Raw genomic sequence first — 21477 nt, 5'->3', positions numbered from 1 at the left:
ATGTAGCGAAGCACAAAAATCATGGATGGGAATATGAACAAGGAGTATTTTCGATGATTTGTTAAAATTGAGAATATACATATATTGCAGGAAAAAATCATGAAACCTTTTGCTTAATTTTTTTTATATATTTTCTAGTGTAAAAAATGAGCCATCTTTCTTGAATAGCAAAAGAGCACATTTCCCCCATAGCGTTACGGACGTACTGGTAGACAAAATGTACATTAGAGTAACTTCACTACTCAAAAGTCAACTCTTGAGCTAAGTGTGAAAAAAGGCATTTGAAAGTATTTATTTAATTTTGATATCAAAATTACAATAATTAAAAAAATTTAGATTTTTTATTCTTTAGGAGACTAAACATTTTAACCTCTAAACTTTGTTGTAATATCAATTTAAAAAGTTATATCTTTGTTTGATTTTATTGCCTCAAAAATGATCAAAATATCAAAACAAATGTTCTTAATTAAAGTCGAGGTTTGACAGTTTAGATAATTAAATATACATAAATATTAAGTGCAGTGCATATAATAGTGCATTGTGATTTTTTTTTCTTTTAGAATTTTTATTAATATTTTTAAAAGTATAATTTCTAAAAAAATATAACTGTTGTAGCCCCTTAATTAAAATAAGTTTTGTATTAATTATAAATAAATGGAAATTAAAATTTTTCTCTAACATTTTTGAAATTTTACATTAAAAACAAAAAAGCTTAAAGAAAAAAAATATAAGGGCTAAATAATTCTTTCAGGGATAAGTAAATTTAAAAAAATATGATACTTCCCTCTCCCTTTTTCTTAGATTAAGGGAAGCATTGATTTACATTCCATTTACCTATCCCAGAATCCCTTTGGTTTTTTAGGAAAGATCATCAGCTTCTTCTCTTTTAAGACAATCCTCTCCAATAGGTAGACAGAAACCACTGGGGGGGTTTGGCTTGCAGCAGTAGGTTCCTTCTGGACAATGTCCATTCCCTCTGCACCGACATTCTTTTGGACTTTTGACGCATTGACCTGTAAGAGGGCAACAGTAGGTTCCGTCTGGGCAATCTCCATCTTTGCACTTACATTCTTTAGGATCTCTGACACATTGACCTGTACCAGGGCAACAAAAAGGTGTATCTGAGTGGCATCTTATCCGGCTGCAAGGATTAGCTTTGTCTAAAAAAGATTTTCAAATTGAGAAATCAAAACTTACAGGATAAATGATATTTATGTTCATATTCTTATTAGCAGTGTTGCTCTATCATTTCAAATGTCCCGCCGTCTGTCAACTATGCTTAGTTGGAAATGTGATTTGTTTTGGCATTTATTTTAAATTAGGCGGCTGGATTTTCTGTGAATATAATCTAGACAAATTAGCACCTAGCCTTAAAGTGTCTTGATCTTTTCAAACAAAGTGCCTGGTTTTTTTCTTATACCTAACCCCTGCAAGGCTTATTCCTTTAGCTCTTATACCTGCAAGGCTGCCCAATTAAAATAAACAGATCATGGAAAGAAAACAAAGCAATTCCTTAATTAGGACAGAAGTCACCTTCCTAGGAAGGACATAAGTAGCTTCCCTTATGTGAGAATTTGTTAGATGAAGGGCATAACTTGTCTCCCTTAACAAAGATTTTGCAAGCTGAAGGACATAAGTAGCCTCCCTTCACCACACAAAACCTAGCTTTTTGGTCCTTCACATAGCAAAATCTAGCATAAAATAGTTTATCTGTCCTTCACATAGCAAATTCTTGCAAAACATAGCATTTATGTCCTTCACATAGCAAATTCTTGCAAAACATAGCAAATTCTTGCAAAACATAGCATTTATGTCCTTCACATAGCAAATTCTTGCAAAACATAGCATTTATGTCCTTCACCTAGCAAATTCTTGCAAAACATAGCAAATTCTTGCAAAACATAGCATTTATGTCCTTCACATAGCAAATTCTTGCAAAACATAGCAAATTATTGCAAAACATAGCAAATTATTGCAAAACATAGCAAATTCTTGCAAAACATAGCAAATTCTTGCAAAACATAGCAAATTCTTGCAAAACATAGCAAATTCTTGCAAAACATAGCAAATTCTTGCAAAACATAGCATTTATGTCCTTCACATAGCAAATTCTTGCAAAACATAGCAAATTCTTGGAAAACTTAGCATTTCTGTCCTTAACATAGCATTTTGGTCCTTCACATAGCAAAATCTCACAAAACATAGGTTTTTCTGACCTTTTTCTACCAGGAGATCAGAACTAAATCAGAACACACATAACAAGAGTTTTTACATAATACATTAAGATTATCAATTATACATTTAACTCTGCATAAATTATGATAATTCATTATTATTACCCCTTAATAACCTCTTGTTATGTGTGTTCTGATTTAGTTCTGATCTCCTGGTAGAAAAAGGTCAGAAAAACCTATGTTTTGTGAGATTTTGCTATGTGAAGGACCAAAATGCTATGTTAAGGACAGAAATGCTAAGTTTTCCAAGAATTTGCTATGTTTTGCAAGAGTTGCTATGTGAAGGACAGAAATGCTATGTTTTGCAAGAATTTGCTATGTTTTGCAAGAATTTGCTATGTGAAGGACATAAATGCTATGTTTTGCAAGAATTTGCTATGTTTTGCAAGAATTTGCTATGTGAAGGACATAAATGCTATGTTTTGCAAGAATTTGCTATGTTTTGCAAGAATTTGCTATGTGAAGGACATAAATGCTATGTTTTGCAAGAATTTGCTATGTTTTGCAAGAATTTGCTATGTTTTGCAAGAATTTGCTATGTTTTGCAAGAATTTGCTATGTTTTGCAAGAATTTGCTATGTGAAGGACATAAATGCTATGTTTTGCAAGAATTTGCTATGTTTTGCAAGAATTTGCTATGTGAAGGACATAAATGCTATGTTTTGCAAGAATTTGCTATGTTTTGCAAGAATTTGCTATGTGAATGACAGAAATGCTATGTTTTGTGAGGTTTTGCTATGTGAAGGACAGAAAAGCTAAGTTTTGCAACTTGAAGGACATAAGCAGCCTTCCTAATGTAAGAATTTGTCAGACAAAGGACACAAGTCACCTCCCTTAAGTTAGATTTTGTTAGATGAAGGACATAAGTAGCCTTCCTTAGACCAATTTCCAGTGACTTCTGTCCTAATTAGGAATGACTTTGTTTTCTTTCCATGATCCAAATAAACTAATCTAACCTGACCTGACCTAACAGTAATAAACAAACTCAAACAACCCCACCTCTTATTTTGAACTAAAACGGGATGGGTGCTCAACAATGTGCATTGTGTTATAGCAACGCATAATTACCAGGGAGGGGGCTGTTTAATAAACTAGTCCTCAAAGTTTTATAATAATATTTTCTTATTTGTTTGCTGAACAACATTGGGGAGGGGGGGGGGGGGGGGGATTTTGTTAAATTTTGATTGGTTGGTGTTGAAATGTTTCAACCACAAATTGTAATCTACAGAAGCGGTAATTTTGTCTATTATCATTTGGGATGTCCGTCAATATATCGGCTATTGTATTATCCTTTTAGATCCCTGATAATTACCTATGGGCTTCCCTGGAGCCTCCTTCTGACCTACAGCCAGGCAAACCATCACCAACATTACTGGAATCTTAAATTAAGGAGGAACACAAAATATTTTTTGAGATGCAATAAGTTCCTTGAGTGTAAATGAATTATGACAACATCTATAAATACAGAATGCTTTGTGGCTTGAATATCAACAGCTATAAATGTATGGTAAATTAGTTACTTACGAATGGATGTAGAATTGTCAATTTAGGTTGCAATATCCAGTTAACTCGCACTTATTGGTCGTTTATCCAGTAGGAGGGGAGGGAATGGGCGAGATTGTTATTTTATCCCGCTGCAGATCCAAGAAAAATATAAATCCATTTAGGTGCTCAGAAAACAATAATATTTGTATGATCAAATAGTCAAGAAAAGAATTATTATTTTGTCATGTGCATTACATACATATAAATACGGACATTTATAGAGAAACTAAGCTACTAAAAAAGTGTAGAATTTATCAGGGCTCGGCAGCCCCACTACTATGCCTTCTGCAAGCATCGGGGAAATCATCCTTTTGCTATTCTAAAAAATCAGCTGGAAATCTAAACTTGACCGAATATGGCAATCCTTTTTTTTATACAAATTTTCTAAGCAGTCAGACAGATTTGAATATTAGGTTAAGTTACGGCTGATGTATGGCTGCTGAGCCCTGGAATATAAATTATTTGGTTTAATTTTTTTGGGTTTTACAAAATATTATACTTACGACAAAAATTTTGGAAACCATGTTGTTTCTTCAAGTTACTAAGAGGAACTGATTATTCACAAAACTAATGTTAACTTTAAATATCCTCTCCTACTAAAGATGGGATTTCTAAATGGGGTCTTTTTAAGTGAATATGCATTGGTACTAAATGGTTAGAATATTAAACTTTTTACCATAAAAATGAAATTAAACAAGGATGGCTACAACAAGAAGCAATACCAATATTCCCAATAACATTTAACAGCCAAGAAGATGTAAGTAAAATTGATTATATGAATTTTTACAAATAATTTCATCAATATAATAGTTATTAATCTATAAAAATACAGCCGTCTATCTTTAACAGCATAAGAAAAAAAATATTACTCCTAAATAAATTAGATGTACCATACATCTTGGGGCGACTTTTCTTGGGCGGTACTCTCCCCAAAAATATTTATAAACATTCCCAGGCTCTATGAGAAGCTACCCGGTAATAGAGAGCCATATCGGTTTAGTGGTTAGGTCCTTAGGTACACACAAACAACATCATATAGATCCTTTTACTTTAATATAAAGATAGAAGAAGAGAAAAACATTTTACTCCTAATGAAATTAAATGTACACTATCTTGAATAGATGAAGAGAAAAACATATTTCTCATAAAGAAATTAAATGTACTCTTGAGCATTACAGACAGACCGACAGGCCAAGAAAAATATTTACCGGGAAAATCAGCCTTCTATCTAAATAGGCAAAGGAGAAACTACCTCTTTAGAAAACATTATGACGATTATAGCATTTCAGACTGACTGACGGATTAATTGAAATTTTTAATCATTAAAATCAGAAAGCCGCCTATCTCAAAGTCGAACAAGTAATTGTATCTCCTTTCAAGAACGGACAGACAAACTGACAGATAGAAGGCTATACAACCAGCCAAAGTGAGTGGGTTTGCTGCTAAATTAAAATCAATAAAGTAAATTTTAAGAAAACGTAATCTCATAAAACAGACAATTATGGTTATTTTTTTTAAAGCGAAGCTTTTCTATACTCAGGGCCAGTCCGTCCTAAACTGTTGGCTCTTTTCGTTAATCTTGACATTTTAGAGTTGTCTTATCAATTTCAAATTTTGCATGATGATGCTTCTATCAATAAGGTATAATTTACTATCCACTCTATAATCGTTACCAGAATGTCTGTACATCCATTTGTAACATGTTGATTTTTACCTTTTTAACAACAATTTTATATTTTATATAATCTTCCTATTCGTCTAATTTTTGGAATACTGTTCCCATTACAACAATGATAAAAGCGAAACATCTTTATAATAAAGTCCTAAAAATGTGATTATTTCCATAACAGTATTCTGTATTTTAGCAGTTTTGCAACAAATTTACAATTTTGTTTTTTCTTATATTTTCTTATTCTACTTTTTCTGTTCTGACACTCATGTGGTCATCCTTGTTTTTAAACATTTTACTATTGTATCTATTGACGCCAATGTTTAATTGAGGCCCCTTCTTCCACGGTCCAGATCCAAGTAGAAATTATTGGATCAAGTTAGAAATACAACAAGGATGAAAACATCCATGAGTGGCAAAGAATAAAAAATCATGGATGGGAATATAGACAAGGAGATTTAATTTTACTATTTGATGATTTGTTAAAATTAAGAATATAAATAATCACGAAACCTTTTTGAAACAAAGTAAATTGCAAATTTGACGCTCATTGTCGTAGGGAATCCTCATAAAAAAATCAAACGTCGATCTTTAAATGCAGCTGAGAAAATCACATTTCCCCTGAAGCTGACAGACTGACGGATAGACAAATTGAATTATAGACCCTTGGGCAAAGGCCTAGTTTTTCTATCTGTGTAACTGTAATCTTTTGGCGACCAGGACATTTTTAGACAGCATCCGCCAACGTAAACCTGGGTCAACCAGCCTCAGTCACCACCAATTTCTTCAGCCATAAAATTCTAATTCAGCAACCCTAAACCGCTGTTAGCCCAAGTCACCCTCATTCGCAGCTGCAGAGATTAATCCCGACAAACACAAAAAACATTTCAAATCTTTCTTTTTCGCAGATTTATTTGCACTACAAGCTCCTAAGTTATGCTTAAATCTTATGTCATTTCTATTCATGCAAATTTGATAGGTTTTAGAATGCCAAGCCTAATCGCTCATTGTGGCTTCGACTGCAAAACCTAAAGAGATAAAACTTTTATTTGTAATTTACAATTTTTTTCTGCTTTGCTCCCCCCCAAAAAAATATTTTTAAAACTAAAATTAAAATAGTTGGGTCTACTACCCCCCCCCCCCAAAAAACCCCCCCAAATTTTTAAAAAAAATTTTCTTTAAAATCTAAAACACGAAAAATTACTTTGATTAAACCTCTTGGGCCAAAGCCCCTAGAGGCTAGGGGCGAAACCGCTAATATTCAATAAATTATTTACCAACATCACCTTTTTGTTGTAAGAATATTATCTACTAAAACAAAATCCTTATACTACAGTAACAGGATGTTTGTGTGTTTGTTTGTCTGTACCGAAGGATCTCGCTAACCGCTGAACCAATCGGGTTCTCCTTAACAGGGTAGCTTCTCATAGGTCCCGGGAAAGTTTATAACTATTTTCTTGGGGGTTGGGACACCCCCAAGCCCCCCAAAAAATGATAAATCCCCCGCCCCGAAATTTTTTTGTTGAATTTTTTTTAACTAAAATTAAAAATGAGGGGGAAGGGCATCCCCCCCCTCAAAAATTTTTTTTTTACTTTTTCTTTTAAAATCTAAAATAAGAAATTGGGTTATCAAATTCGACTTTTTCCTCTTCAAGTGCCCCTAGAGGCCTCTAGGGGCGTAGCCGCTAGTTTAACATAAATTAATACATATATCACAAGGTATCCAGCGATATCTATTAAATTACTTATTGCTACTTTGTAATTTTGAACAGAATTTGCATGTGCAAACTTTCCCACAATCTTAAACTGATTATTTTATAAGTTTAAGACATATCCAACAGACAAACAAATCTTTGATTGCACGATCTTTGTCTTAAAAGTTCTAGCTGTGCATGGTAATGAGTTACGCCTTTCCACTCCTATTTATTGTGACACCTAGGTTACTTTAATTGGTTTGACTGCTGTAGTTGGAATTTTGACAAGCGGTCTTTTCTCCCCCCAGTTACAATTTGCCTAACTTAAAAAGACATATATTTTGTGGTATCTATGTTAAACAGAAAAAAACAATCAAAAAACGACATACGGGTGGGGTAAATACGGTATCTCCCCCTACACTGATCAATTAGGGTGTCCCATAGTGTAGTGGTTAGCGCACTATGCTGTGGTTGGGAGAAACCTAGTTCAAGTCCCCACATAGACTTTGCACTTTGTAGTGTAGTATAATTCAGTTTTAAGTTTTGGCTTAAAAGTAGAAACATCATTTACTCTTTATTGCTCTGTAAAAGTTAAGAGAACATTTAAGAGAACATTTAAGAGAACATTTAAGAGAACATTTATTTAGTTAGTCAGTTGCAATTGAGAGTCCTTACACAGAATACTATCTGGTTTGGGGTCGAGTCTTATTAGACCAATTCAGCTATTTACAGACATCCTACTACTTCAACTAGTTCAACACAGACAAATATTCCACCTCTTCAGAGTTATACAGCTAATTAATACCTTTGTATTAATACCTTTGTAATACCTTTGTATTAATTAGACAGACAGTCATCCTGCTACTTCAGAGTTATACAGCTAATTAATACCTTGTATTAATTAGACAGACAGTCATCCTGCTACTTCAGAGTTATACAGCTAATTAATACCTTTGTATTAATTAGACAGACAGTCATCCTGCTACTTCAGAGTTATACAGCTAATTAATACCTTTGTATTAATTAGACAGACAGTCATCCTGCTACTTCAGAGTTATACAGCTAATTAATACATTTGTACTAATTAGACAGACAGTCATCCTGCTACTTCAAAGTGCATAGTTAATTAATACATTTGTATTAATTAAACAGACAGCCATCCTACTGCTTTGGTGTCCTGACATACAAACAGACATCCCGCTACTTCAGAACTTTCCAGCTTAAATAATCAGTAGTTTGACTTATTAATATATTTAACCATTTCTAAATAAAGTATACATATTTAATCTTATTTACCCAAAAACTGCATTTAATCCAATATAAATAAATACTTAAAAAACTGTTTGTATTTTGAATTAAATATTGAATCTACTCTATCATTAACTTATGTAAGTCCGTCTACATCTCATTTGGCGCAGTCTTATTGTGCTACGTGTTATTTAGACCTGCTGCAGAGTTAAAGGTGGGGGAAGTGGTGTTTAATTTGAATTCGATCACTTTTTGAGATTGTTTATCTCGGATTTTTCACAGTTTTGTTATATCTTTTATATTTATAACTTGATTTATATTTTAGGTTTCTGTGGAATTTCACTCTTTATCTTTTCTGATCTAAATTTCACGGTGAATCTAGTTCTAGTGCTCGGATATGGCTGATGAAAAAGGAGAGCGGGGTAAAGGTGAAGGCAAGCGTGGACGGCGGCCTAAGCGGCCTCGGGAGGCTGAAAGTCAGGATGATGATGGAACTCCCGACAATTGGGAGGAGGATGACGATGCTGTTGATGCTGGTTCCTGGTCAGTTGCAAGAGGAGCACGAGAGGTCTTTAGAGAGGTTGGAGGATGGTAGGACCAACAGGCGGCGGGTGGTGTACAGAAAGGATGATAGGGCTGGTCCCAGTAGAAGACAGCATAAGGATGGGCGGCAGGTGGTGTACAGAATGGATGATAGGGCTGGTCCCAGTAGAAGACAGCATAAGGATGGGCGGCCCAGGTATGAATTTAATGATGAGTTTCTGAAGTTTCTGAAGAATAATGATGATATTGGCAACGACGGTTTGGAAGTGAATCTTGATGCATGGGACAGGTGGCCGAGCGGTCAAAGTGGTCTGGAGGAGGGCGAAGGAGGGTCAAGAAGAGGTGTGGCCAAGCGTCCTGCTGTTGGGTTAGATAATTTGGGTTCTAAAAATAAAAATTTGAGAGTAGAGGTGACATGTATTTTAAAGGTGGAAGCAGTAGTTCAACAGGTGGAAAATGCTTTGACAAGTCATGGGGCCAGTGTGAAGGGGGCTAATTTAGACATGTCACAGAAAGAGGCAGAAGTTCAGAGACATTTGACAAATATATTCAGCGAGATCAGGCGCAAAATAAGTAAAGATCTACCTGCTGTACCTTGGCAGCTGCAACAGGCTGGGAGTACCAGTGGGGCGGTGGCTGCCAGTGAGGTGATGGTGGTTCAGGGAGACGTTCCAGATATTGGTGCTGAGTTGGAGGTTCAGACTTCAGTGCCTGCTGAAGAGGGTTCTGTAGCTGCTGCTGTAGATAATGCGGTAATGGCTGCTGATGTAGATTCAGATTAGTGAAGCCTTGACGGCGTCAGGAGGGGGAAAATGTAGTATAATTCAGTTTTAAGTTTTGGCTTAAAAGTAGAAACATCATTTACTCTTTATTGCTCTGTAAAAGTTAAGAGAACATTTAAGAGAACATTTAAGAGAACATTTATTTAGTTAGTCAGTTGCAATTGAGAGTCCTTACACAGAATACTATCTGGTTTGGGGTCGAGTCTTATTAGACCAATTCAGCTATTTACAGACATCCTACTACTTCAACTAGTTCAACACAGACAAATATTCCACCTCTTCAGAGTTATACAGCTAATTAATACCTTTGTATTAATACCTTTGTAATACCTTTGTATTAATTAGACAGACAGTCATCCTGCTACTTCAGAGTTATACAGCTAATTAATACCTTGTATTAATTAGACAGACAGTCATCCTGCTACTTCAGAGTTATACAGCTAATTAATACCTTTGTATTAATTAGACAGACAGTCATCCTGCTACTTCAGAGTTATACAGCTAATTAATACCTTTGTATTAATTAGACAGACAGTCATCCTGCTACTTCAGAGTTATACAGCTAATTAATACATTTGTACTAATTAGACAGACAGTCATCCTGCTACTTCAAAGTGCATAGTTAATTAATACATTTGTATTAATTAAACAGACAGCCATCCTACTGCTTTGGTGTCCTGACATACAAACAGACATCCCGCTACTTCAGAACTTTCCAGCTTAAATAATCAGTAGTTTGACTTATTAATATATTTAACCATTTCTAAATAAAGTATACATATTTAATCTTATTTACCCAAAAACTGCATTTAATCCAATATAAATAAATACTTAAAAAACTGTTTGTATTTTGAATTAAATATTGAATCTACTCTATCATTAACTTATGTAAGTCTGTCTACATCTCAGTAGGAAGTTAGGATTCTACAAATCAAGCAGCTCTAACCATGCTTTCCCTCATCCATGCTCCTCGTATGAGAGTGCCATTAGTTAGGGTGGCTTAATATGGAACACCTGCCAAAACTCTAGGCCAGGGTGATGTAATAATTGAGTAGCTTCCACGAGAATTGCGAGTCAGCTTGTAATGTAACATAGAATACAATCAGCTGTGCGCGAAGCTTGGCCAAAGGATTCTCACTTCCAGTCTCCGTGTGAATCTGAGTCCTAACTTCAGAGAATCATGGTTACAACAACAACAACAACACTGTTAAATTAGGAATAAATGCGTTTTCTCATCAGTTGTAATGTACAAAATAGCAGTGTTATAACTTTTCCATTCCATTTAATCCACAATGAGTCAAATAACTTTATCGTCCATTGTCTTATCGCCTAATCCCCTGAAAATATTTATTATAAAAATCCAAATTAATTTCAAATTTATTTAATAAATATAACACAAAAAATATGCATATGATTCTTTGCATTTTATGTACATACAGTCCATGGAGTTTTTTATCACAATCTATTATTTTATGCAAAAACAATATAACAAGAAAAACTATGCAAATACAAGCTTAGAAAATTAAAAAAAATTGTAAAAAAAATTGTTTGGACAATATTTGATTAAATAAAGAAAAATCACCAAACTTTAATAAAATCAGAAAAAAAACATAAACGTAATTTTAATCAATCGTAGTTTTGATTTTAATATCATTCCATCAAAAAAAAACGAAGCGGTTATGATTGTCTACTATACTAGTTATAGAGTAGCTTTAACTATTGGTAAGGAGAAAACAATGCTGTACAATTTTATTTTTACAAAGGTTTCGTGATTTAAAATATAGAAACTGAATTTGAACTTTTAAATTGAACAACTGCTTTAAGACCAATTTAAGACTATGCCAATTTACAATTAAAATGGTATGCTTAATATAAAAAATATTAAATAGAGCCTAGAATAAATTTATATATTCTATAATTATATATTATAGTTTATATCTTAAAATTAAAAATAACTTTCGTATTTCTTACAGATCCAACAATGTTCATGAAAAAAAGGGAATTAAAGACAATTTTCAAAGTTTATATTAATGTCTAATCTATACATATATGTGTTTTGTTCAACTATTTATTTAAAAACAGCCTATCCACAAGTACTTACAATTTTTCAAGGCAAAAATTCTGATTACTTTGATAATGCTCGTTTATATTATTAATTTCTATGAGGTAGTTTTCAAGTTGTAGACAGTGGCTGAATTTAGTTCTAAAGTTGACACATCCAGTGCTCCAGTAGTAATCTTGTAACATCCTGAAATTATCATCCTATTAATTTGAGATTTAACAAGATTATTGGGCAGTTTTCATCAAAGTTATTAGCGAGCACAGAGCCCCCCCTCCCCCCCTCCCAACAATCTTATTATTGAATATAAGGTGGGTAGTTTTTCGAGTTCTATTAATCTATCTTAGTTTAGGTAATATAAGGTAAAAAGTAGCCCCAAAAAAGGGTTTAAGTCTCCCGGCAGTGGTAAGAAATGAAGAAAAAAATCCATTCCCTATTCTTAATTTATTTCAAAATAAGGTTTCTGTGCTTGCCAGGCAGTTATAGTCAAATATCCGATCAAAGACTTCCCAAACGCCCGAAGTTTGAACCCAGACAACCAGCCCTTTGATTTTCTTTACAATCGTTATAGTTCCTAACAGTGCTTTCCTCCTTCTATTACAATTCACGACATGCACCTATCACAACAGCAGTAAATAGGATTTTTATTGTCTCTAGTCTGACGCATTGCGGGCCAGACTCGAACCAGAGACATTCATGACAAAAGGCGCGTTACTTCGCTTAAAAGTAAAATTTAACCTGACAAAAATAAATTTGATATGTTCTACTGGAATAACAAGGATAAGTATTGATATGAGGCACACAGCTTTATCTTGGATACATTCTTGCACAAGGTTGTATAACATTCGATGCTTCTCCTAGATATAAATAGAATATAGATGAAAGGATAGGTATAAAGATGAAAAACAAGGATAAAATAGATAGATAGATTGATGTACTGTTTATCGATTATAGATGGTTAAATATATTAGATGGATAGGTAGCTTGTAAGATAAATCGTTAGGTAGGGTAATCCGATAGATAAATGGTTCGGTAGATAGATGGATAGATTAATGATTAAAATAGTTAGATAAATAGAAGCTTAAATAAATAGACAAATGGTAAGATAGATACATAATTAGAGTAATTAAAGTAACAGGATGTTTGTATGTGTGTCTCTGTATCTGTGTGTCTGTCTGTACCGAAGGATCTCGCTAACCGCTGAACCGATCGGGTTCTCCTTTACAGGGTAGCTTCTCATAGGTCCCGGGAAGGTTTATAACTATTTTCTTGGGGGTTGGGACACCCCCACCCCCCCCTCAAAAAAAAAAAAAAATTTTTTTTTGCCTCTTCAAGTGCCCCTAGAGGCCTCTAGGGGGCGTAGCCGCTAGTTATATATATATATATATATATATATATAGAAAGATGCCACAGTTCAGCTGAATTAATCAAAAAATATTTTACGAATACTAAGTTACCCCCAAAAAACAAACACAGAATTGCTCTAATACATAAAGATTACCTCTAGTTGTTTGGAAAGGCACCATCCTGCTAGGTACAGGTTGTCATAAGAATAAGCTCCTCCCTCACCACATTCATCCTCAAATAAATCTAGTCCCTGCACATTTGGAAACATTATTATTGGTAGTAATTCAATTTCTACTTACAACATAATAAAAAATCGAATCTGAAATTTCTTTATTGCAATAGATTAATAAATGAGTTAATATTTGCTATTTTTAAGACATTAAATCAGAATTTTTAATGACGTATTCATGTTGTTTGTTGCTTACATGATATTTTTCTTCAAAAAGTGAGCTTTTAAGGCACAAAATATTTTTTCTTTTTTACCAATATCTACTAAGAAGGATTATGAGAAAATGTTTTATAAATATAGCACCTCATACTGGTTTTATGATAGTTATTTTTTTTTGTTTTACACATGAACAACGTATAAATTGTATAATAATTGTTTCCTGATCAATGCCAATGAGATCTGCAAACCAGTGAGACCATTGTACTTCTATTGTCTGCATTACCTACAAACAGACAGACATAACTATCTAATCAAAAGGACGTCCAAACTTTTTTTTTATTTGGGGGGGGGGGGGTGAGATAAAAATAAAAGAATATTTTTTTTGCAGGAGAATGTAATGCTGTACCGTTGGATGTGCAGGATACATGTGGACGCCTTACTTCTGGTTTTTCTGTTGGGGTGGGGGGGGGATCACCCTTTTACCCCCCCCACCCCCCCTTGGAGGTCCCTCTCTGAGAAAATAGGGAAAACAAGGTTGACCACATCCATAAAAGTAAAGCCCTGATAATGCAGGACAAACGAACAGTAACATTAGTAGAGTGTCAGAACTGAATAATTAGAATATTAATGTATAAAAGTCGTAACAAAATTTTGAGTAAATTTGTTGAAGAACTGCTTAAATACAGGATAATGTTTAAGGACTTACATTTTTTGGACTTGATTTTAGAAATGCTCCGCTTATGATATTGTCCTATTGGACATTCTGGTAAAAGTCTTAGAGTTGCCACGCTTTCTAAATACAAACTAACTACTACAGGAATCACCATGCAAAGTTAGAAATTGATAGGACAATTCTAACATGCCTAAATCAACGGAAAGAGCTAACTGTAACGGAATGACCGACGGACCGTTTCTAATTATAGAAAAGATTCGCTTTATAAAAGGAGTAGGGAGACCATTTGTTACCAATATTATATAAAATATGTGTGGATATTAAGATAGGGAAAATATTGTTTTCATTTTAGATTGCTACCATGAAACTCATTTACTGATCAGTTGTTCACCCAGTAGGAAGGGAGGGAATGGGTTAAAGTGGGTAAATTAGGGGTATTTTTATTTTAGCCCGCTGCAAGTTTCGCTTTGTTAGAGAACATGAAAATCGGATGTAACCTCCAAGTAAAAATATATCCATTTTGTTATCTAAACACTCTCACATGTAAATATAAATGTACTGACCTGTAATAAGAGATCTAATAGGGAAGAAACTTGTTTTAACCCATTTTCTTCATACATACTCGTTATACTAAATATAAACATTTATAATTACAAGCTATCCTTATAATAACCCAAGGATTAAATACAACATAAGTGCTCTTCAAGATCAAGACAAGCTAAATACCTTTAAGCTTAACCTTCATAATCGTTTTGAGGCCTTGACACCCACTGAAGATGATACTGTTGAAGAATCCTGGGAAGAAATCAAAACTGTCTATAATGAAGTCAGTAAAGAATATCTAGGTTTCAAGAAAAATGAAAAGCAACCATGGATTTCTCAAAATACCATCAACCTTATGAACGAAAGACAAGAGTTGAGAAAAAAAGTCCTTGATACAGAAAATGAGGCTGACAAAGCTTCTTACAATAGACTTAGCAAGGCCATAAAAAAGAGCGCTCAAAGAGATAAAAGATCCTACACTGAAGAACTTGCAACAAAAGCTGAGAATGCTGCAAGACAAAATAGGATGAAAGAGGTCTATGATATCACCAGAAAACTGACTGGTAAATTCAACAAATCTAGTTCACACATCAGAGACAAACAAGGTAATCTGTTGAAAACTGATGAAGATAATCTGAACAGATGGGCTGAACATTTCAATGATATCCTAAATGTACCCTCTTCTGAAGAAGAAGTTGATATCCCACCTTCTGAAGATACACTTGATATTCTCACTGAGCCCCCTAGCCTGCAAGAAATCAAGGAAGCGTTAAAGACTCTCAAGAATAACAAAGCTGCTGGTCCTGACAATATTCCTGCTGAAGTATTAAAAGCCGACATAGAACTCTCAGCCAAGTCCTTTTTACCCCTCATACACAAAATCTGGAATAATGAGATTTGTCCCGAGGACTGGAAAAATGGTCACATCACCATTTTACCAAAAAAAGGAGATTTGACTCAATGTGGAAATCATAGAGGAATCATGCTTTTATCAGTTCCCGGCAAAATTCTAAGCAGAATTATTCTAAGCAGGATCAAAACTAAAGTTGATGAAAAGCTTAGACCAAATCAAGCTGGTTTTAGATCAAATAGATCAACAATTGATCAAATTACAACACTTAGAATAATAATAGAACAATCTAAGGAATGGAACTCTCAGCTTTTTGTAAACTTTATAGATTACAAAAAAGCATTTGACTCACTGGACAGAACATCACTGTGGAAGATCTTGAGACACTATGGCATCCCAATCAAGATCATCAACATTATCAAATCTATGTACGAAGATGGTGGTGGTAAAGTGATGTTCAAGGGGAAACTGTCTGATCTGTTTGTTATTAAAACTGGGGTCAGACAAGGATGTCTCCTTTCCCCTTTTCTCTTTCTCCTTGCTATAGACTGGATCATGAGACAGTGTGAAGCAAGAGATGGTATTCAGTGGACCGTTACTGATCATCTTAATGATCTGGACTATGCAGATGATATTGGTTTACTCTCTACAACCAGACATCAAATGCAAAGAAAGACGAATAGGATTGCAGAAACTTCCAAGAAAATTGGATTAAATATAAATGTTCCCAAAACTAAAATCCTTAGAATAAATGCCACATCTCAAGAACCAATAAAGATTGGCGACATTAATTTGGAAGATGTTAGCACATTTGAATACTTAGGCAGTAAAATTGATGAATATGGTGGAACAAATGCAGATGTTAAGGCTAGAATATGTAAAGCTAGATCAGCTTTTGCTTGCCTAAACAATATCTGGAACTCAAGAACCATCTCTGTTCGCACAAAGTTAAGACTTTTTAACTCAAATGTCATGTCTGTTCTGCTCTATGGAGCTGAAACATGGTTTCTAAATAAAACCCATGAGACTAAGCTCCAGACTTTCATCAACAAATGCCTGAGAAGGATTCATAAAATCTTCTGGCCTAACATCATATCAAATAAAGATTTGCTTCTGAGAAGTGACATGAAAGATATAAGATCAGTGATAAAGCAAAGAAAATGGAGATGGTTAGGACATACCCTAAGAAAAAGTCCCCAAGATATTACTAGGCAGGCCTTACACTTTAATCCCCACCAGGGGAAAAGGAAACCAGGAAGGCCAAGGAACACCTGGAGGAGAGAGTTGGAGAAAGAGATGATTGATTTGAAGATGGAATGGAGTGATGCTGTTGCCTTAGCAAAGGAAAAGAAGAATTGGAGAGACCTTGTCCGTAGCCTATGCCCATCATAGGGCTACCCAAGGCATAAGTAAGTAAGTATCCTTATAATAAAGTAACAGGATGTCTATCAGTGTATTTGTGTGTTTGTATGTTTATACCGAAGAATCTCGCTAACCGCTGAATTGATCGGGTTCTCCTTAACAGGGTAGCTTCTCATAGGTCCCGGGAAGGTTTATAACTATTTTCTTGGGGGGTGGGACACACCCAACCCCCCAAAAAATTAAAAATACCCCCCCCCACAAAAAAAAATTCTTTTTAAAACTAAAATTAAAATAGTGGGGTCAACTACCCCCCCCCCCACCCCATAAAAAAAAATTTCCCCCTCCCTAAGAAATTTTTTTTATAGATTTTTTTAAAAAATCTAAATTACGAAAAATTGGTTTAATCAAACCTCTTGGGACAAAGCCCATAGAGGCTAGGGGCGAGGTTTATAACTATTTTGGGGGAGGGTACCACCACCCTCCCAAGATAAATCACAAAAAAATCGAAAGACTTGAACATTTAAAGTGCCTCTAGGGGCGTAGCTGCTAGTATCCAATAAAATGCTTTTGCTTTAGGTAAGGTGGTGGGTTCGAATCTCGGCTTAACATCACGATGGGGTAGGGTAACACCCCCCCCAAGAAAAATTGCTCCTAAAAAATACCCACCACCATAAAAAAATATTAAAATTTGAGGGCAACAAACTATCCTAATTCCATCATGTACCCCTAGAGGCCTCTAGGGGCGTAGAAGTGATAAAAATTAAACCACCTAATATGGGTTGGTTGAAAGGTATTCTGTTGATTGAAGCAATGTTGCAGAAAGTCGTCTTTTTCCAGGTTATTTATCACATCAGACCACCTGCAAATGGAAAAAATATTATATATAGTAGGACCTGTTTTATGGTTTGTTAAGATCTTTCCTCATATCAGGGAGGCTGCTTATCACTCCCGGAATGGTTTTAAGCTTTTTAATGTCCTCCCTTCCTTAGAGGTGAGAGGCGTAACAACTAAGAAAATATGCTTAGAAAACCAAATATTCTTTAAGCGTCTACTGGTTGTCAGAAAGATTATATTTTCAAGCCTTGGCCAAAATTATTAATTATTTATTATTTATGCTCCTACCTTTTGTGTTCACTAGCGGCTTCGCCCCTAGCCTCTAGGGGCTTTGCCCCATGAGGTAGTTTAAAAAAAAAAATAAAAAAATTTCGGGTGCCCCGAACCATACTTCCCCCACCCCAATTTTTTTTGAGGGGGGGGAAATTTTATTTTTGGGGGGGTTGGGGGTGCCCCACCCCCCAAGAAAATAGCTCAAAACCACCACAGGCTTCGCCCCTAGCTTCTAGTAATTTCGTAAAATTCGTAAAATTCGTAAAATTTGTAAAAAAAAAATGGGGGGGGGGGTTTGTTTTTGGGGGGGTTGGGGGTATCCCACCCCTCAAGAAAATAGCTTAAAACCACCGCAGGACAAATAGGTACATTCCCTGAAGAGTAGAACCCATTCGGTTCAGCAGTTACCGAGATCTTAAGCTTCAGACGGACAGACGGACAGACATCGTTCTACTTTGTATTATAGATATGTGATACCTAAGTAATTTAATTATAAAATTTGCAAATATCAGAATTTGATTGTGTTGACGAAGCCCAATCTGTACCACTTTTGCACCACTTATGACGTCATATTCTCCATCTCTTTTTTGGGGGATTTCTTTCATCTCCCTCATTGTATGACGTCAATGGAATTAAAAGTTGTGCAAAAGAGGTACAGATTGGGCTTCGTCGATTGTGTTAACTAAAAGTAATAGACTGTTATCTACCATAGTAGTTAAGCTATATAGTAAGTAATAAATGAAAAATCACGAAAACTTTCTTTTATTTAAATAATCCCGTATGTTGTCTTATGATGAGCAAAATTACGTCTTCTTTAGATTAAAAATATTGATGGAAAAGTTTGGACACTACTACTTTAGAAAAACCAATAAAAACCCAATGTTTTTAAGCCAAGAATAAAATAAAGGAATAAAGCACCATCAGAATTTGTTCAAACCATTCAAATCATTAAAAATTGTGGTTATGTAAAGCTTTTTATCATTTATAAAGGTTATTTTAGCTTTTATTTGCCATAAAACTAGTTTATTTCCAAAGAAATAACCGTAAAATTTTCGCTATCAGCTGTTTTTTAGGAGTATGTGTTTGAAAATAGTTATTTCTCGCATCATATTATAAACTGCTTTCCACGGATAAAGAATGTACAATTATGAGATTAAAACTAGTTTTTTTAGCCCCGTGGTGCCGAAGACACCGGCTAAAAAAACTGGTTTTAATCTTATGATTGTACATTTCTATATTCGTAGAAAACTGAATATAATACGATGCTAGACATAGTTTTTTCGTATGGATGAGAACCGGTTCCTATCCACCGGATTCAAATGAATACGAGAAAATGTTTTAAACCAGGAAAGGAATTGTTAGAAGATTAATTCACCTTCAGCTGTATTTTATATATGAAACAGGAAAACGCCTTTCTTTGAAAAGAAGTCATAGCGTAATGCAACGTTAATTTATCATATTAACCCTATAAACTAATATCTTTTTATTATGTAACAAGATTTTTAAAATCCGAAACATACTACGATGATCAAATTTAAACATTTTTTTTGTGAATGGACTAATAATTATAACCTGATTTTAAAATATAACTCTTGTTAGGGTTATACTAAGGAAGAAAAAAAATTGAGGTGCTTTCCCCAAAAGAACCTTCCAATCCCCCCTTGTTATTTTTAAAATTAATGAAAACAAAACGGGTGGATGGATCTTTATGCCTCATCGGGAGGTCTAACCCTGCACTGTAAGGCTAATACCTAAAGGGCAATTTTTACCCAATGAAACTTAACCTAACCAAGCTAGAGGTACAAATAAACACCAGAAAACATCTCCCCCTCTTATTTTTTTTATTTATTTTAAAATAAGTAAGAAAGGGGGGGGGGGGGGTTCTCTGCTCTACTAGACACTTGGAGGAAAACCGCCAAGATTAATCTATCTTTCTTTTGCCAAGCTAAATAACACCTCTGTTTGAAAAGTAAGACAAAATACATCTGCAATAACTATTTTTCATGTCATTGCAAAACCATCAGTCGAGACATTTATTCTAATAAATTTATAAGCTTTTTTGTCTATAGCGAAGGATATAGCTGACCACTAAACCATTATGGTTCTCCTTATCATTGAAGCTTCTTAAAGGTCCATTTTGGGGGATGGTATCTCAACACTTCCAAAAACATGACCCCCCCAAAAATTCGACTTTTTCTTTTAAAAAATTAAAAAGGGGAGAGGTTAAATTCCCTCCTCCCCCCACCTCAAGACTTATCTATTCTAAAGAGGAACTAAGTATGAAAATCTTAATTCTTATATAAAAGTAACAGAATATTTATCTGTCTGTGTGTATGTAGGGAATCCTTTGACCAATAAGGTTCTCCTTTACTGTGAAGCTTCCTATAGGTCAAGTAAATGTTTTTACTATTTTAGAGGAGGGTACCTCCACCTTCCAAACAGAAATCACCCCTGGAAATCCTCCTTCCCTTAAAAAAATAATAACGTAAAAACTAAGCTTTGAACTGAAGGGTTAACTTACCACCCTACCCTTTACCATCAAAGTCTCCTAGAGACCTCTAGGGGCATAGCAACTAGTTTTAATAATGAAATATATAGAGAGGATAAAATCTACCTTAGGTAAAAAGTGATATTTCTGCAATTTACAAATCTGTATATCCCTTGAAATATGTACATGTATTAATCATAGAATATAAAATAATGCATAGATAAATTATTCTCATTTGCCACCATTACATATTAATGATACAAACCATTTATCTAACATGATTAAAAAGACACTAGCTGACTTGTATTTTGGATGTGATGCAATTCACGTTAAAATGTTCCGGGACAAATTTTATGAACTGTAAAGGCTGCTAGCTGCCAAACAGGACAAAGCCCACATTTTGTCAAAAATGATTCATGTGACGTAATAGAAATGAGGGATTATCAATCTCTTTTTTAGGGGTTTTCTTTTCCTCTCATCTCTCTTATTTTTATGACGTCACATGGATCATTTTTGACACAATTTTTACATAATCTGGGCTTTGTCCTAAGCAGCTGAGGTCCATGTTTTGCCTGTACATCATTATAAGCAACATAAGAAGCAGGGGCGTCCAAGCTTTTTATTTTTGGGGGGGTAAAATGGCGAAATTTTTTTTACCCCCCCCCCCAAAAAAATTTTTACCCCGGGGGTAAAATTTGCTTGGGGGGGGGGAGGAATTACCCCCCCTGAAATCTGTTGGCAGGGGTAAAATTTGTTTACCCCCCCGCAAAATTTACCCCCGGGGTAAAATTTTTTGGGGGGGTAATTTAAATTTTATCAAAAATTTAGTATTAGAAATGCGCGCGAAGCGCGCAAAAAATTTTTTTGTTAGAGATTTTCTATTTTGGGGGGGGGTATTTACCCCCCCAAAATTGTTTGGGGGGGGGTAAATACCCCCTCCTAAAT

The 21477-nt window shown here is 34.7% G+C and overlaps 3 protein-coding genes across 3 annotated transcripts in view; 1 reads left to right on the top strand and 2 right to left on the bottom strand.

The window, feature by feature from the left end:
* Window positions 1–276: 276 nt before the first annotated feature.
* Window positions 277–4395, bottom strand: LOC145304412 (uncharacterized). Its single transcript, XM_080146293.1, has 3 exons — window positions 4283–4395; window positions 3547–3613; window positions 277–1160 (listed from the first exon to the last, which is right to left on the bottom strand). Exons 1-3 carry the CDS (start codon window positions 4301–4303, stop codon window positions 859–861), a joined length of 390 nt encoding a protein of 129 aa, XP_080002419.1. The 5' UTR covers window positions 4304–4395; the 3' UTR covers window positions 277–858.
* A 4537-nt stretch (window positions 4396–8932) lies between these two features.
* On the top strand, window positions 8933–10005 carry LOC145335416 (uncharacterized). Its single transcript, XM_080181162.1, has 2 exons — window positions 8933–9001; window positions 9065–10005. The coding sequence occupies exon 2, from the start codon at window positions 9077–9079 to the stop codon at window positions 9713–9715; it is 639 nt and encodes a 212-aa protein (XP_080037288.1). The 5' UTR covers window positions 8933–9001; window positions 9065–9076; the 3' UTR covers window positions 9716–10005.
* Window positions 10006–11080: 1075 nt separating this feature from the next.
* Window positions 11081–21477, bottom strand: part of LOC145303888 (uncharacterized) — a 48989-nt gene continuing 38592 nt past the window's right edge. The window contains exons 6-11 of the mRNA XM_080145549.1: window positions 17707–17796; window positions 14746–14812; window positions 13733–13792; window positions 13276–13374; window positions 12513–12631; window positions 11081–11963 (exon numbers count right to left, since the gene is read on the bottom strand). Of these exons, the coding sequence (XP_080001675.1) occupies window positions 11813–11963; window positions 12513–12631; window positions 13276–13374; window positions 13733–13792; window positions 14746–14812; window positions 17707–17796 (586 nt within the window). The 3' untranslated portion in view covers window positions 11081–11812. The remainder of the gene's footprint in view (window positions 11964–12512; window positions 12632–13275; window positions 13375–13732; window positions 13793–14745; window positions 14813–17706; window positions 17797–21477) is intronic.

The sequence above is a fragment of the Acartia tonsa genome, chromosome 13 (genome assembly GCF_053477335.1).
Source record: "Acartia tonsa isolate MP-2025a chromosome 13, ASM5347733v1, whole genome shotgun sequence".
Taxonomy (NCBI): domain Eukaryota; kingdom Metazoa; phylum Arthropoda; class Copepoda; order Calanoida; family Acartiidae; genus Acartia; species Acartia tonsa.
This window is presented reverse-complemented; position numbering and strand designations above follow the sequence as displayed.

Bases quoted from the DNA above. Each gene is read 5' to 3' on its own strand.
- LOC145304412 (XM_080146293.1), bottom strand. From the start codon at position 4,303: ATGGTTTCCAAAATTTTTGTC. The intron at 3,614-4,282 runs GTAAGTATAATA...CCTTAATTTAAG, and splicing joins TGGTTTCCAAAATTTTTGTC to ATTCCAGTAATGTTGGTGAT. The intron at 1,161-3,546 runs GTAATTATCAGG...AATCTTTTTTAG, and splicing joins GGCTCCAGGGAAGCCCATAG to ACAAAGCTAATCCTTGCAGC.
- LOC145335416 (XM_080181162.1), top strand. From the start codon at position 9,077: ATGGATGATAGGGCTGGTCCCAGTAGAAGACAGCATAAGGATGGGCGG.